The 15,519-nt window shown below is 40.1% G+C and overlaps 1 protein-coding gene across 1 annotated transcript; it reads right to left on the bottom strand.

The window, feature by feature from the left end:
* Positions 1-1,588: 1,588 nt before the first annotated feature.
* nr4a2a (nuclear receptor subfamily 4, group A, member 2a) lies at positions 1,589-6,856 on the bottom strand. The gene is made up of 8 exons (XM_022218657.2): positions 6,682-6,856; positions 6,069-6,170; positions 4,994-5,865; positions 4,380-4,509; positions 4,042-4,205; positions 3,463-3,665; positions 3,117-3,295; positions 1,589-3,011 (listed from the first exon to the last, which is right to left on the bottom strand). The coding sequence occupies exons 3-8, from the start codon at positions 5,861-5,863 to the stop codon at positions 2,755-2,757; spliced, it is 1,803 nt and encodes a 600-aa protein (XP_022074349.1). The 5' UTR covers positions 5,864-5,865; positions 6,069-6,170; positions 6,682-6,856; the 3' UTR covers positions 1,589-2,754.
* Positions 6,857-15,519: the final 8,663 nt, after the last annotated feature.

The following is a 15,519-nucleotide window of genomic DNA, read 5'->3' on the forward strand; positions in this document are numbered from 1 at the left end:
GAAAAGGCTTTGTGACAGCGGCCCTGCTGCTGCACTGTTGTTCAGGCCAAATCGCTGCCGTTTTCTCTGCGTTTCTGAATCACTTTTATTTCTGCTGTTACAGTCCACAACATAGGCAGATGTGGTGCGCAGCGACGGCTCAAAGAGACCCGAGCTGTGGCTGCGCAACATTAATCAGTAAATGGGATTAAGGGATGTACATTAGCACGTTTTTACCTGTATAATTTACTGCTAAAAGTGGAAGGAGATGCTGTGGAGGAAACCAGAAGCGCGCAACTGGACTCCCCGGGGAGTTTTTTTTTTTTTTTTTTTTTTTTTTTGTGCCGTTAATAAGAGGCTTAGTCAACTAGTAAAACATTTCTATCAACCGCCGGCTTGGGCAAAAAGGGGAAAACGTTCCTGTTTGTGCATCATTGTATCTTTCTTGTTCACTGAAAGTTGAAAATTTCACAGACAACTGGAGCGCTGTGACGCGAAATGTGTTGGAGAGCTGTGCCACCTGTGCGCAACCAGGTTTCACATTTCACAAAGCATGTGTAGGCTGCACACTGACTGCATCTGCTTCGTATTGGTGATGCCAAGGTGCATGTAGTCGGCGTTTTACTGCCGGAAAACTGCTGACTTTCAAACACTTCGGCTGTGATGTGACTCAGTCGGCAGGTAAAAGCAGGTTAACGGTGTGCGTTTAGGCAATAAAAGTAAAGTTAAATGAAGCGAGAGCGCAAAAAAAAAAAAAAGATCTTGTATACAAAACTAAAGGTAATATACAGGTGCACATTGCTTTCTTAATTCGGTGATCATTACGCAAAAAGGAAAGTCTACCGTTAAGTTTTATTCTCATCCACGTCACATCAGCAAAGAGCATCCACAGCAGTCCATTGGAACATAAGATCCGATGTTCTTTTTAAAAATGATCTTTTAAGAAATTGTCCTTTGTTAAATTAAGATTCCTATGTTTAATCCGTTGTGGTTTTTTGTTTTATTAAATACAAAGAGACGTTAGAAAATAGAAAGCGGTTGTATCAGCCAGGATGGACCAATAAAAGTCTTTCTTTTTTTTTTCCACACCGAGGAATTTTTTTTAAAAAAACAAACAAAAATGCAGGAGAACATGTTTAAGTGCCTCTCCGAATTAAAAGTATTAATTTTGATGATTCACTCGGGCTACAGGCGTAAACACAGCGGTTGGATTAGTCAAATTATGAATCTGTGCGTTTCTAAAGTAGAATAATTTTGAAGAATCCAAACTTGAAAATAAAACATGAAAGTGACTGCCGATGATTTACGAAATGTTCTTAGCCTTAAAATTCAACATCCTGATTTACAATCCGTTGAACTAAACATCTCTACATCTTTTCATATTTCCTTAAAAAAGGCGAAACAGACATTATTACTATTATTATGTTAAAACGTTAGATTTTGCGCAAACAGGCCTGCGTGCGCAAAATCCTAACCTCCTCCTTGGGGAAATTAAATTAAGCTCGAAAGAGAGAATAGCTTCTTCCTCTTGTGCTAGAGTGTCTGTCGTCGATTAGGAAGGTCTGAATTTGAAGGATAAATTAATTTCAGAGAAACTGTTTAGCAAAGATGTGATTTAAAAGTTTTATTTGTAAACATTAAATATTTCTTTCTCTCTAAAGTTTTTTTTCCTTTTTTTTTGGGGAATTCGGCACCAAATGCGTTACAGAAGGTTTAAGTACATCATGATGCCAAAGAATGTAGGCCTATAATCACACACTCGTGAAAACCTCTTCATTTAAGATGGGATTTTTCATTTCCAAACGTGTTAAATCATAACTACCTAGACGTTTATAAGACATAAAACATAGACAACGTGCTCAGCATGAACTTGGATGGTTTGAAATCCTTTAAATTGCACCATGCTTAGTGTAGCTCTTGGCAATAGAAATAATAAATATATAGAAACGTTTATATTCAACAGCAACAATACTTACAGCACATACAAACAAGGAATGTCTGACAGTTTTACAAACACCATGGGTCCCTCATTTTCTATACAGATGAAATATTTTTCCACATATGCGTCATACATAAAAGGAGTGCCATAACTACGAATCTGTATCAAATCTAGCAGACTACATAGTGTCCGGTATATATTATATATAGACATCACCTCAGCAAGTGCCTATAAAAGAAAAGAAAAAGGGAAAAAAAAAAGAAAACTAGAACATGCGTTGTCTTTTCTGGATACTTTTGGGATCCTGTCAGAAACACATAGGCACGAGTCAAAAAAGAAAAGAAAATTAAATCTTTTCATTATAACAAACTTTGTACACGTTATAAACCGATGCATTGGAGGCATCACATAATCTATTATAATATACAGTGTGTGTGCGTGTGTTTATATTTATATATATGTATGTATATAAATGGAATATATTACATCTGAGTATGCTGAATCAGTAGAGCCGTGTTAAATAAACGGTAAGTGATTGCAAGACCAGGTTAACTTTAGTTGGAGAGAAATTCCAAGTGTCTCATTAACTCGTTTGGCACTCAAAAAAAGAAGAAGAAAAACAATTCAGGGAATTAAAAGGCCTACACAGCAAATCAAAGTGTTCTGCCTCCTCCTCATTGTTACTTTTTTCATGATCCTTTTACGCATCTTAATATGTTGCTCTACTAGCCTACGGAGCTTGCAAATATTCAGAAATCATAGCGTGAAAAAATCTGTCAAGTCTGACTCAAACAGTCCTTTTGGAAGTTCTTTGAGGATTCGCCTCTGAGTCAGACTCAGAAAGGTAGGGTGTCGAGGAAAAGTTTGTCAATTATTGCTGGCGGAGGGACTAGGTCTTCTAGCTTTAGGTAAAAGATACGCTGCAGACCTTGGGTACATAGTGTGCGCAGTTCGGGGAGCTTTCCCAAGAGTTTTGACAAGTAGTTGGGACGATTCAAACCCCCGCCATTGAATGTCACTTGGTCTTTGAGACAGTTGACTATCTTGTTTTGGAGATCCTCGACTCTCTTGGGTTCCTTAAGCCCGTGTCGCTCTGAAAAACATAATAAAAAAGACAAAGAAATGATTTCAAACACTCCGTTTTGCATGCACCATATAGGGCAGACAGTGTTTCCAAAGGCGCGGCCCCTTTACGCACCTGTTACCATGGCCAGAGCTGCGATGCAGGAAAAAGCTGAGATGTCTATATTCATGCTCTGCAAGTTGGAAGAAAACTCCACGATAGCGTCCACCCACTCTCCAAATCCACGGACGCACTGTAGTCTGTGTAACACCACTCCATTACAAAAAATAAGTTTTCCTTCCACCGGGTTGGACCTGCAATTAATAACCAAATGCCATTAATTAAGCTTGGCAATAAATGGGAATTTAAGAGCCTTCTAATTATTGGGCAGCTAATAAAGCCCAAAGCAATGAAGCTTGAAGGAGGGACTGATGATTATCTAAAGCCCAGGTTCTTTTGTTTAGCAATTACTCAGCCTCACCTGTACGCCAGCCGTAGGACAAAAAGTTCAAGGAAGGCGGATTCAAAGAGGAGGTCTTGATCTTGCTTCGGTAGATCAGAAAAGCCAGGAATCTTCTCCGCCCAGCCTCGGATGATCTCCATGGAGCCCGTCAGGAGATCATAGAACTGCTGGATGTGCTGAGTGTTGTCTCCAGTCATTTGGTAGTCAGGGTTAGCCTGGAACTGGAATTTAATTTAAACAGCGCCTTAATGAGGTCCTTTAAAATATATAATCCGTGAAATTGCAAATGCCCATTTCCAAGAGGGAGAGAAAGAGAGAGAGACTTCTACTATTAAATTCATGTCTTCCATTTTATTAAGTTCTGCATTTCAACGCAATTTACTTAAAATATGCCACAATAAAAGCCCGACAAAGTTTGGAATTCGGCGACGCACCACAGAAAACTTTCAGGGAAATAAATTGTCACGTAAAGCACGACTGAATTATAAAGGCCGTCAGTCTTGTTCTGTCTGTTTTCTCTCAGAATATAACTTTTCCCCCTTCTTTTTAAATGCTCTGTGTGTGCCCTATATTCCAGGGATTCCAGTATTTACTTACTCTTGAGTAGTCCAAAGCAGACATGGAGGGGTTGGAGTCCACATGGGCCCGAACGAGTGCGCTTATGAGGCTCACCGGCGGCGAGGGTGGGGAGGGCTCCTGGGGACTTTTGGGCTTGGATGGTAGGCGTCCTCTTCGACCTTTCAGATTATCCGTTCGGACAACTGCATCGGGAGAAATATTTGACACCTATGAGTCAATCACAGACACTCCTGCAGCTGTGCGTAAATACGGAAATTTGGATAAATGCACCGCATTACGCACAGCTTTTCTCAGTGCATCAGCGTGAAATTATAAACCACAGGTCTAAAATAAATCAGTGCGTGGCCCAAACATACCTTCCCTCACCATCCCGACTACAAGGCACTTCTGGAAACGGCAGAACTGGCAACGATTTCTTCGGCGTTTGTCAACAGGACAGTTTTTATTTGCTAAACACACGTATTTTGCATTTTTCTGAACGGTGCGCTGGAAAAAAGAAAAAAAAACATATTGTCACTCTTTAGGCCTATTTCAAAGGCTATTTAATACACACGTGTATATATAAAACTGTCTGGTTACTGCAGAATACGTACAAGATGAAAAAGATATAATATCAGCCTCATCTCGTGTTTGGTGCTGTGCTGTATGAACCAACTAGAGGGAATAGACCATCAGTAAATACACATTCGTGGTCTTTCATATTTTTCCTTGTCCCTTTGAGGACAGCTGTGTGCGGATAGCTATGACTGTCAGATATTTATTTTACGCGCGCACTGAAAGCTGTTCCTTAATTCTGTTTAGTGCAGCTCGCAGTGAAAATGTGATTCTATTGCGTGTTTTCATTAATCTAACTTTAAATAAAATGAGCAGCATGTAACACATGGCGCAGCAAATAACAACCAAAACAGAGTCTAGCGTTCATGCAATAAACAGTAACACTCTTTCATGCTTGCTGTCATTATCAGCCCACCTTGAAAAATCCTTTGCAGCCCTCGCAGGTTCTCACTCCATAATGCTGGCAGGCTGCGTTGTCCCCACATACCGCACACAGACCCTCGTTTGACGGAGATCCTCGGGACGGGGGCGATGGCACTTGGCTGTCCACCAGCTGGTGCCCGTGGCTCAGCTGCAGGGAGTGAGGAAAGGCCAGACCAGCCTGTTTCCGGATGGCGCTGGGCACCGCGAAGCTCTGGCCGTCCAGGCCGCGGTGCGCACCCGGGTTGTCGTGGTTCATGGAGACGTGCAGCGGCCCGTCGAACCGCATCTGACAGCTGGAAACAGGAGTGCCGGGCGGGGACTGCTTGAAGGAGAAGAGCGAAAGCCTCGACACCGGGTTCTTGCGCTGGTCTATCATGTGAGACGTGGCCGCAACATAGTTCTGGTGGAAACTGTGGAGGGAGCCCGGGTCCTCCCACATGTGATTGGGCTGAACCTGGAAGTTTGGTGTAGTCGGGGCGTGAGGAGAGGACGGTTTGAAGTACATAGGCCCAGAGTGAGCCATCATTTCTTCCGACGGAGGTGGCAGGTGGCTCTGCTGATGGTAGTTGTGCATCTGGACGTCCTCCACCTTGATAGAGGACTGCTCTCCAGAGTGGGGCATCTGATACAGACAGGGCGGTTTAACGTCGTAACTGGTGTTATAGTTGTCCATGAATGTACTGAAACTTGGGAGAGAAGTAGTGGCTGTGATCTCAGTGTTGGTCAAGTCCATGCTAAACTTAACAAACTCAGGTGTTAAGAAGTCGCAGCTGTATTCTCCTGCGGTGTGGTAGCTGTAGCTCTGGGAAGCAGGACTAGCTCCTTGAGGTGATGATCCATACTGAGCCTGAACGCAGGGCATGGCTGCAAACCAGACCGGTACAGACACATCAGAATTTCTGTGTAAATTACTGTATAAACTGAAAACTTTAGCAATTCAAGGTGAAGTTATATTAAATGGACCAAGCAAAAAAATATATAATATTACCGTGCAACTTCAGAATAAAATAATAAAATGAAACAGCACACATGTATTTTGTATTTGAGAATAATTTTTCATTTCCTACCTCAAGTCTTCTGACAGTTTCCCGGTGACACTTGAAATGGGTTATGTCAGGAGTTGTATGGGTGTCAGGATTGAAGACAGCGACTCTATTCTGGTTCTTCCCCTAATAAAACACACACCTTTGGCATTTACTAGATTATAAAATAAAGTACAATCTAAAAATGACTACGAAATCCCAGGTGAAGTCAGAATCAACTTGCACAATTACGCGCAAACAACCGATTTCTAATTATGCAGAGCGTCGTGGAAATTTTCATTAAAGTATTTAGTAGATGTCAGCAGCATATGTTCATATACTATATATAATAGAAAGCACAAGTCTTGCTTTTCTTTGGTTGTTTTAAGGTGTCGACTGGTTCGGATTGAGCCGGGTAACTTTACGCACTTCACACCAGTGACAGCTCGCCGGAAAACCAAACAGCTGAAAACTGTCATTAAATGTCAGTCGCAGCCACAGATCAGAACCGTCTGAGTCACACTCAGATTTTTGTGTAAATTCCGTTTAACGGTGGAAAAAGACGAAAAAGAATTAAAAGGCTGGAGTTAGGGTTAGAGAACGCGGTGTAAGTCGAACGCAGTCACAGATTATGTTTCATAGAAAGACTGAATCTTACCTCTTTCACATCAGGATCGTGGCTTTCAGTCCATGCGATAAGCATGTAGGTGGTATTCATCAATTTTGGTAAAAGCTCCAAATCATGAGCGTCGGTACCAACACTGCCAAGCAGGCAAACCGTGTGACTCCGCGCACTGACAGCGACACGAGCTTCGACTATCCAGTCTGGCCAATGTGGCTTTGTTTATGTGAGCTCTGGATACCATGGCCCACGTGTTTCACTCCTCCACGTCATCGGCGTCGGCGCCGACGCGGACCAATCCGCTTGGGAACTTTCTCAAGCCCCAATTTTTCTGGCGAGTATGTTTGTCTTGTGGTATGTGTTCTGTGTTGCTTCCCACATGGACATTAGCAGAGATGTAGTGGAGGGTAAACCCACCTAAACTCAGTTCAGACACCTTGGTGTTTGCTCAGGACTTACGTCATTGTTGTTTTAGGCTGACATTAGTATACCTGATATGACTTCAGTGTATCTCCTGCAAAGAAAGTGATGCATGTTTATAATGGGATGATGGTTTAATCACCTTTTTTTTTTTTAAAGCAGACAGAGCTGTTGTTTGCAAACGGAGATTTCCTTACTATCATGCATACAGTAAACTTCTAGGCTGAAGCAGGACATCATGTTTTCCAGTCTGCTACTTTTTAAAGTGCAATTTGGCATTGTGATGTACTTAAAACTTGTAATTTAAGTGCAACATTAAAACACATAGCCTTTAACAGAAACACATTTATGACTCATATTGAGTTTTTTATTATTATTGCCTGACTTTCTGTATTACTAAGATGAGTGTACATTGGCACATCTAGGCACAGTTATGTCACAATGAGGCTCATACGCCAGACTCACTACAGCTATATGAAATAGGCCTAATGAAGCAGGGGTCAATATTATTCTTTGTTATCTTCTGACAGGATTTCTGTATTTCAATTGTGTTCCAAATTTAGACCTCAGATTGGGTGGGGTCTGCCTATTCATAGCGCTGCTGGTGTATGTGAGCTGCTGCAGGAGGAAAGGGGGGATAATTAGTGGGCCTGTAGCCAGTTGTCATGGGGGACCCAGTTTAGTCCCCAGAGAGGGAAACATGATAGGAGTGGGCAGAATGGAGAGTGACGCAGAAAAAGCGCAAGTTGACGCAGTCGCTAAAATAATCTTGTGGGCTTATTGTTCTGCAGCGATGGAATAACTGATCTCACTGTAATCTTACACCAACACCTTGTAGCCAATCGAGTCGGCCTAAATCTTTGTAGATGCATATGGGCAGGGAGGCCAGGAGAGAGAGCAGAGAAGAAAGTGCACGCGTAGAGATGTGGCCCCCGCACGCCACATAGCGCACAACATCATATGTTATTGCTGCTGGACTGATGCTTTATTATACGAACCACAGAGCAGCCATCAGTCTTGAAGCAGAGCACTCACTGCACACAAGAACACAGTGTGCAAGGAGGGGGAAGAGGAAAACTGTATATCATGGTTGGTCTCACCTCTAGAGGACACTATTGTTCACCAGCCATACATCAACCAAGCAGTTCTTGTTTCTTACAATTAACCTTTTAATTAACCTAACCCCATTAAGGCTGTGTGGTCACGCCCAGTCGTTTTCAGGTGGGCCACATGACAGGATTTGTAAATTACAAAGCTCTCACACTGCACTGTGGGCATTCAGAAGCAAAATAAGGTAGGAAAAGTTCTTCATGTTTAAATGCTGGCTGCTTATTAATCTACTTCTAGTCGGTCTGCCCCAGCACAAAGCCTTAGTGCAACTGCTGACATCCACTGTCTAAACAAGTGTATTTATGCACACGTGAGCCACGTTTACCAAACATCAATCTATTTTTGCCTAAAGAACACCAATGACAGGACTCTGCGTGGTCATGTTGTGTATCCATTTGCTATTTAGAATAAAAATGAAAACACAATTAGCAGTTTAATTGGCCGTTTTACTGTAGAATAATTAACTTCCCATTTATATGCGCAATTAATTGACAGTCATTTGAAAGTGAGGAGTTCGCTTTAATCACACAGAAGTTGTTTCCTGAGATTATATTTGTAACTTTGTTGGAAGAAATGTCCACTGACATTAGAAATTTACAAATTGTTGTGAGTGAGTGTGTGAGAGAGAGAGAGAGAGGGAGAGAGATTTTTTTTTTTATTGGCTTAAAGACCGTCGGAGCTGTCACTTATTAATTTCTCTCTCGGTGCAACCCGAAAATCTCTGGGAGATGCGCTTTATTAGTGGATAAGATACTCTCCTCATCTCAAGGTCAAAGGATGGAGCTGAGTTAGAGGCAGACCAGCGGCTGTCTGCTCCCTGAGGGGTCGACCCACAGTGAGAGAGCAGGAAAATGAACAGTGATCACCACTTGATTCACTGATGTCCATCTTCAGCTAGTTTCTAATGTGGTTCCACATGAGTAGTAGCAAATGGGCAAAAGTCATCGCATTAATATTTACATCAGCACTATATGGTACCACAAATCTCCAGTTAGGAAGTTAGCAAAGACAGGTGTAAGGTAGTGTAGTGATGTATGTGGTGGGAAAAACCTCAAACAAGATATGCATTTGTAGTATCCAAAAAAACAGCACATACAACAGGTAGCATTAACAGTTACCATTCAACATTTTTCTCCCAGTGTACTCGTATAACATCTACAGGACATGAGACCTGCCTTCCAGTTTAACTTGGCCAATAAGGTCAGTAATAATCAAACAAAGTTGGCAAAGTTAGCTGCAAATACACATCCATCCATCCATCCATCCATCCATCCATCCATCCATCCATCCATCCATCCATCCATCCATCCATCCATCCATCCATCCATCCATCCATCCATCCATCCATCCATCCATCCATCCATCCATCCATCCATCCATCCATCCAATAGGGCTAATTTAGAATCGCCCGTTATTCTACACAGATTTAATCTCCTCTAGTTGTGAGTAACCAGTGCTAACTACCAGCACTGTGCCAACCCTACAAATACATATGATTCTCTCAAAATTCTTCCAACGCCTCAGTTTATAGTCCTCAATACTGATTATTCAAAATAAACTAAATATCTAGGGTTTCCTCAGTATCCATCTTGATTTAATTCATCATGCATCAACTGTCTAACAAAATTTGAGATCCGACTTTCACATGAATACAAAATAAAGTATGGCTCCTGAAGCTCCCTCCTCTTTAGGCTTCAGCCCATGGTAGCTTCTACAAGAAACAAACTCTGACAGAAGATGGCTTTCAAAACTTTGTCCTTTTAATATGTGGTGTGTTTTAAACAAATTAATTTAACTTAATTTTATCTACAGGGGCAATTCTATCTGTAGCCAGTGGAATTACAAGATTAAATAAAGTGAAGAAAAACAGCAAAATAGTGAGGGAATTAACGTCTCTCTTTCTTTACAGAAAATCTTGAGTAGTCAGGGAGGGAGCAAGTGTCTTCTAACAAGATCTAAACATGATATGAAATACTGGATTAAACTGGAGTCTGGACTTACTGCACATATTAAGCAGCATCTTGGTTCACTTGACGCATCTGTCAAATCCAGCCTTAGAAACCTGGGGGTTGTATTTGACCAGGCCATGTCCTTTGAGGTGCACAGTAAGCAGCTTGTGAGAAATTGTTGTTATCACTTAAGAAACATCTCAAAAATTCGAAAAATGCTGTCAAAGAAGGATTTGGAAATGGTTATCCATGCTTTTATATCTTCACGGTTGGACTATTGTAACTCTGTTTTTTCTTGTTTAAATCAGACCGATCTTGAAAAGTTACAACTAGTCCAAAATTCGGCTGCCAGACTGTTGACTGGAACTTCCAAAATGTCCCATATCACTCCTGTGTTATCAGCCTTACACTGGCTCCCTGTCAAATTCAGGATTGATTTTAAGATTTTAGTTGTCACCTTCAGGGCTTTGCATGGTCAAGCTCCACATTATATCCTGGAGATGTTGACTCCTTACTCTCCTGGTCGTGCTCTTCGTTCCTCAGGTCAGAACCTGCTTGTAATCCCTCGTGTAAACTTCAGAACTCGAGGACAGAGATCTTTTAAGTTTGTGGCCCCCACGTTGTGGAATGCTTTGCCTTTGTCTCTGCGTTTTGCAGAATCTGTGGACTCTTTTAAAAGTGGACTGAAGACACTGTTGTTTAGAAGAGCATTTGGTTGACATTTTTCTGATTTTGTTTTATATATGTATTTTATTGTTTTATATATGTATTTTATTGTTTTATATATGTATTTAAATTTGTTTTCTAGTATTTTATTGTAAAGCACTTTGTGATTTTATCTGTGAAAAGCGCTTAAGAAATAAACTTTACTTACTTACTTACTTACTTACTTACAGGCTTGTGGTGCAGTTAATTCCAGATGTGGTGTAGCTGCAGTTGGCACATCGTAGCTTTTAAAAGTTTAATCTGATTAACTGTGTAGCCTATTCTGTGCATTTTATAATGAACATACAGTACATAGTGCTTTACGGTTTCATTGCTACAGTGAGTTTATGATCATGTATGAATGGATGTGGTCATTCTCATTGAGGAATTAAAATACCTGAGTAAAAGTAACATATAGTACAGTGAAAAGTATAGACTAGTCCTCTACATCTGCCAGTACTGATAGAAAACTGAAAAATTCTTATTAGAGTAAAGCAAAGAACTTGTACTAAAGTCGGCTGTTGTAGTGAAATTTTGCCTTGCACACTTTATTAGAGTACTTCAATGTTACTTTCTGCTCACAAAATATGATGACTTGTTCGAGTTCAAAGAGCAAAATAGTGTAAAAAGGTAATAAATTTAGCTTCACTTTGTCCAGTTACAAAATCAATATACTGCTTGCATGTTTATGAATAAGCTTCAGTCCTTCAGTATAAGATGATTTAAATAGAATTGGCACCACCTGGCTGAATAATTAGTATCTTTTGATACTATAAGTATGGTTTATTTACAATACTTTTAGCACAATAATTGATTGATTGGCAGGACTTTTGTGATGAACTATTTATTCATTTTTTTTCTTTTATTTTTTGTTTCCTGCTATTGTTAATATGTAAATAGCGCTCTGATGTTGTAGGTGCTGATGGCTATGCAGTAAATATGTCTGCTTAAATGTGAGGTTATCCAATAAGAATCTCTTAAGTGTAAATGATACACAACCTGTACATACCTGTGAAAGAACCTTCTTAATTATAGAAGATGATATAAAGTTTCAGACAATGGATAAAAACACCACTTTGACAAAATTGGAATTAAGAAAAATATTTACCAAAAACCTGAATAGACTTGAGTAAAGTGAGAAAATGTGTTTTACCAAAGATATTTAAACAATTTTAAATTCTTAATCATTGATCGATTTACTACTTTACATTAACTTCTCCTTTTTTTCTTAAAAATGGATGAAAATTAGCAAGAAGTTGCCCCATTCTCCTCAAACTGAAGTCACGACAGTTTGCAAAAATCACCGGCCGCTTCCACAAACCTCATTTCATCTCTAAGCATCGGCAGGTATCAAACTTTCTGAGAATTGAACAGCCCGACCCTGAAGGCATCCCTTTGCTCAGTGTCTTCTTTCCATTTCTAGATTCCCACTTTACAAGCTTAAATGTCTACTTAATATGCTTTAATGCCTGCTCTTTAGAGCCAGGGAGCACTTCATCACTTTTATACACCTTTATATAACACACTGTTAACTAGCAATGCCTTATGGAACAGCTTGTCTTGCAGCTGGAAGGCGCCTCCATGGCATGATGGAGGTACCTGTTCACCATTCACAATGAGACAGTAAAATGGGAATAGAGGCCTCTGCATACTGCTGCTGTCTATATCAGTCAGCGATGAATATTCATGAATCACAGTGTCATGACATGCTCTGTAATTGGCAGCAACATTAGTAATGACACTGCTGGTATCAAGTCCCTGCATATTCATGTGGTGGGGCAATATTTCCTCGTGGTGCTGTTTTTTTTTCTCTCTTCCTCAAAGTGGAAATGTATTCTGAAGCTGCAGGTGTCCCTGGTTCCACAATCAATTGCTGGCTGGATTGTGCCCCAGTGAAAATCAGACAAACCATTAGTTTCTTTGTCAATTTCTTTGATTAATAATATTTCTGAATTATGAAAGGTTGAGAGGACTCTAAATAGTGTAAAGCGGATCTCTTTGTAATAGTTATGAATGTGGACCTGAAGGACTCCTATATACCATGTCAGTGCCACTGGCTTTTGGGCTTTTAAAAGATCGTGGATAAAATTTATTGATTACTTTTGCCTAAAAAGTTACAAATCTAGATTATTTAAATGTTTTAGATAAAGATTACACTTGTGCACTCTGATTCATTCATGATTTCCTGCATGATTTTATCCAAGCGGTTTGAGGTTTGATTAGATTTTACAGTTTGCAAAGACGGTCTTGGTTTCATCGAGGTTTCAGTCTGACAGTCGGCACGCTGTGGCAGATTTCTTTTTGTACTGGAATTTGCTGCGATTCCATTTCGGCCCCAATAAAGTGTCCTAGAATGGATAATGAGGGAATTGGATAAAGCTTTGCCTAAGCTGCAAGGCTTTCTCCTCTAAGCAGCTGAAGTGGAGGATTTTTCTTCTCATGGGTTCAGTTTGCCATGAAGAATCCAAACTGTGGCGTGAGGAGGCAGACCTGGTTCTAGACTAGTAGAAGAGGCAGCACCAGTCATGTTTCCAATGGTGGAAGAAATATTCAGATCCTTGGCAGATCCTCCTCAAAAGTAAAAGTATCAATATCACAATGCAAAAATACTAACTCCAAGTAAAAGTCTTGCATTTGTATCTACATCATGAGAAAAGCGTACGTGAAATTACCATATTTATTGCATTGCAGCAAAATGACTGTTGTGACTAACATATATTATTAGAATGCTTAAACGCATGCATCAGAGTATAAATTTTGAGCTACTTGTTGCCTGGAATAGAGGTACAGTTATCTCAGTCACATGCCAAATCAAAGGAATGGAAGAGAAAGGACAAAACAAAGGAAAAACAAAGTTCTGAATCATAAATATGTATTAATTTTTTAGATGTTGTCTTATCTTTGCTTTTTTGAGATGCATTTTTTGAGTTGACCTCATTTGACATTCAATAGTTATTAAAGTGAAACTATCTTGAGAATTGTAGATGGGATACGTCTCTTCTGTGTTAGCTGGTAGAACAGCTGACCACTCCTAGACACCTGAAACATGACAAGAAGCACCATCTAGGTAATTTGTCGTAGTTCAAGTTGGTTGGGAACTGCTGCTAGAATTAATTGCACATTGTGTCTTGTAAGCTTTTCAAGTCCAGTTTTATCTTTAAATCCTAATCTGATCGGGAATATAAAAGAACAACAGCTGTACAATAAATATAGCAGAGAACAAAGTACATTTCCCCTCTGTTTTTAAGTACAGCACTTGACTAAATAAACTTTCCACAGTCATATGTTGTCTTTATAAAGGTCTGCAAACTTTGGGCAAACTAGGAAAAGATACAATCCATAAATTTTGCGTGCAGTTTTACTGCCACACCAGGCCAGCTGTATGCTGTTTGTTTCAGCAATGGATTACTTATACTGCAGTGTTGGCTGTTGTTTTTTTTGTTTTTTTCTCTTTTTGCTGTTGATCACCAGCTGAGCTGTATCCGGGCATTACAGGAGGAGGCATGCCGTTCCACAAGGCAGTAATGGGCACTGCTGTCAATGCTAGGAGGAGGCTTGTTTGTATTTTATGGCCTCACTCGACTGACAGAATACAAGAGAAAACAGGTGCGATTCAGTGTGCTGCATCGTGAATGAAGACTTGTTTAATTTAATGAGGAAGACACAGATTGCATTTGTTAAATAAAATCTCCAAAGTGGGCTAATATTGGGTAAAGACGGTGCTTATAACACCATTTCAGTCTGCAGTGTAGGTTAGACTGTAAATGAGTTAAATGAAAAGAACCTACTTACAGACTATAAGTTCCTTTTCATTCAGTTCGCTGTTGCGTTTTTTTGTGTTATTCCTTGCAAATTGTAGACTATATGGCACCTCTGTAAAGCGTGGTACCTCACAGTTGAAGTAAACTTAAGAATGGATGGCATTTGTCTTCTTCTGCTTTGCTTATTTTAGATAATCCACTTCCATCATCTTCTTTATTAGTCTTGCAATTAGTCAAGTTCGCTTGTTAACATGTCTCCGTACCGTCCGTCTGCTTGCCACATGCAGATTTTGTGATTAATCTACAAAGACAATATTTTGAAATGCTATTGGGAGTGGAATACAAATAAGCATGTGATGTATTGTTTTTTATTGCTTGATGCTGTCTGACAGCTTTGTCACAGAAAATACATGGCGTCTTTTTCCTAAATCCATCACGAGAAATATAAAGACATATGCATAATAATGAAACACATTTATTAATGTGTACTGTCCCCTGGAGTCATATGACAATGAAATGGATGACTGGTTTTCTTTTGCATGGATGCTATAGGGCCGAGTATCGCATGTGAAGGCGGCTGAACAGGTAAAAATGCTCTAGAGACACTGAAGAAGCCCCCATCCAGAGGAGTCTGATGAATGTGATAAAAAGAGAATAAAACTTGAGTTCTGTACTGGTCATCGAGCAGCAGTTTACTTTGAGTCTGCTGGCTGTTCCTGGGACTTCATCTGCTGAGTACAATGTCGTACTTACCAACTCTTTTGATTTACACTTCAGGTTTTGTCAGTGTACATAGAGATTATGAGCATACAGCAGCAAATATTTATCCATGCCTTGTAGAAATAAGTTTGATGATATTTCGTGTAAGGATTTGAGTCTGCAGCGTTATCAATGTATAATCAAGTCATTGGTTATATGATTTAAGCACA

This window comes from Acanthochromis polyacanthus, chromosome 14 (assembly GCF_021347895.1).
Source record: "Acanthochromis polyacanthus isolate Apoly-LR-REF ecotype Palm Island chromosome 14, KAUST_Apoly_ChrSc, whole genome shotgun sequence".
In the NCBI taxonomy this organism is placed as follows: domain Eukaryota; kingdom Metazoa; phylum Chordata; class Actinopteri; family Pomacentridae; genus Acanthochromis; species Acanthochromis polyacanthus.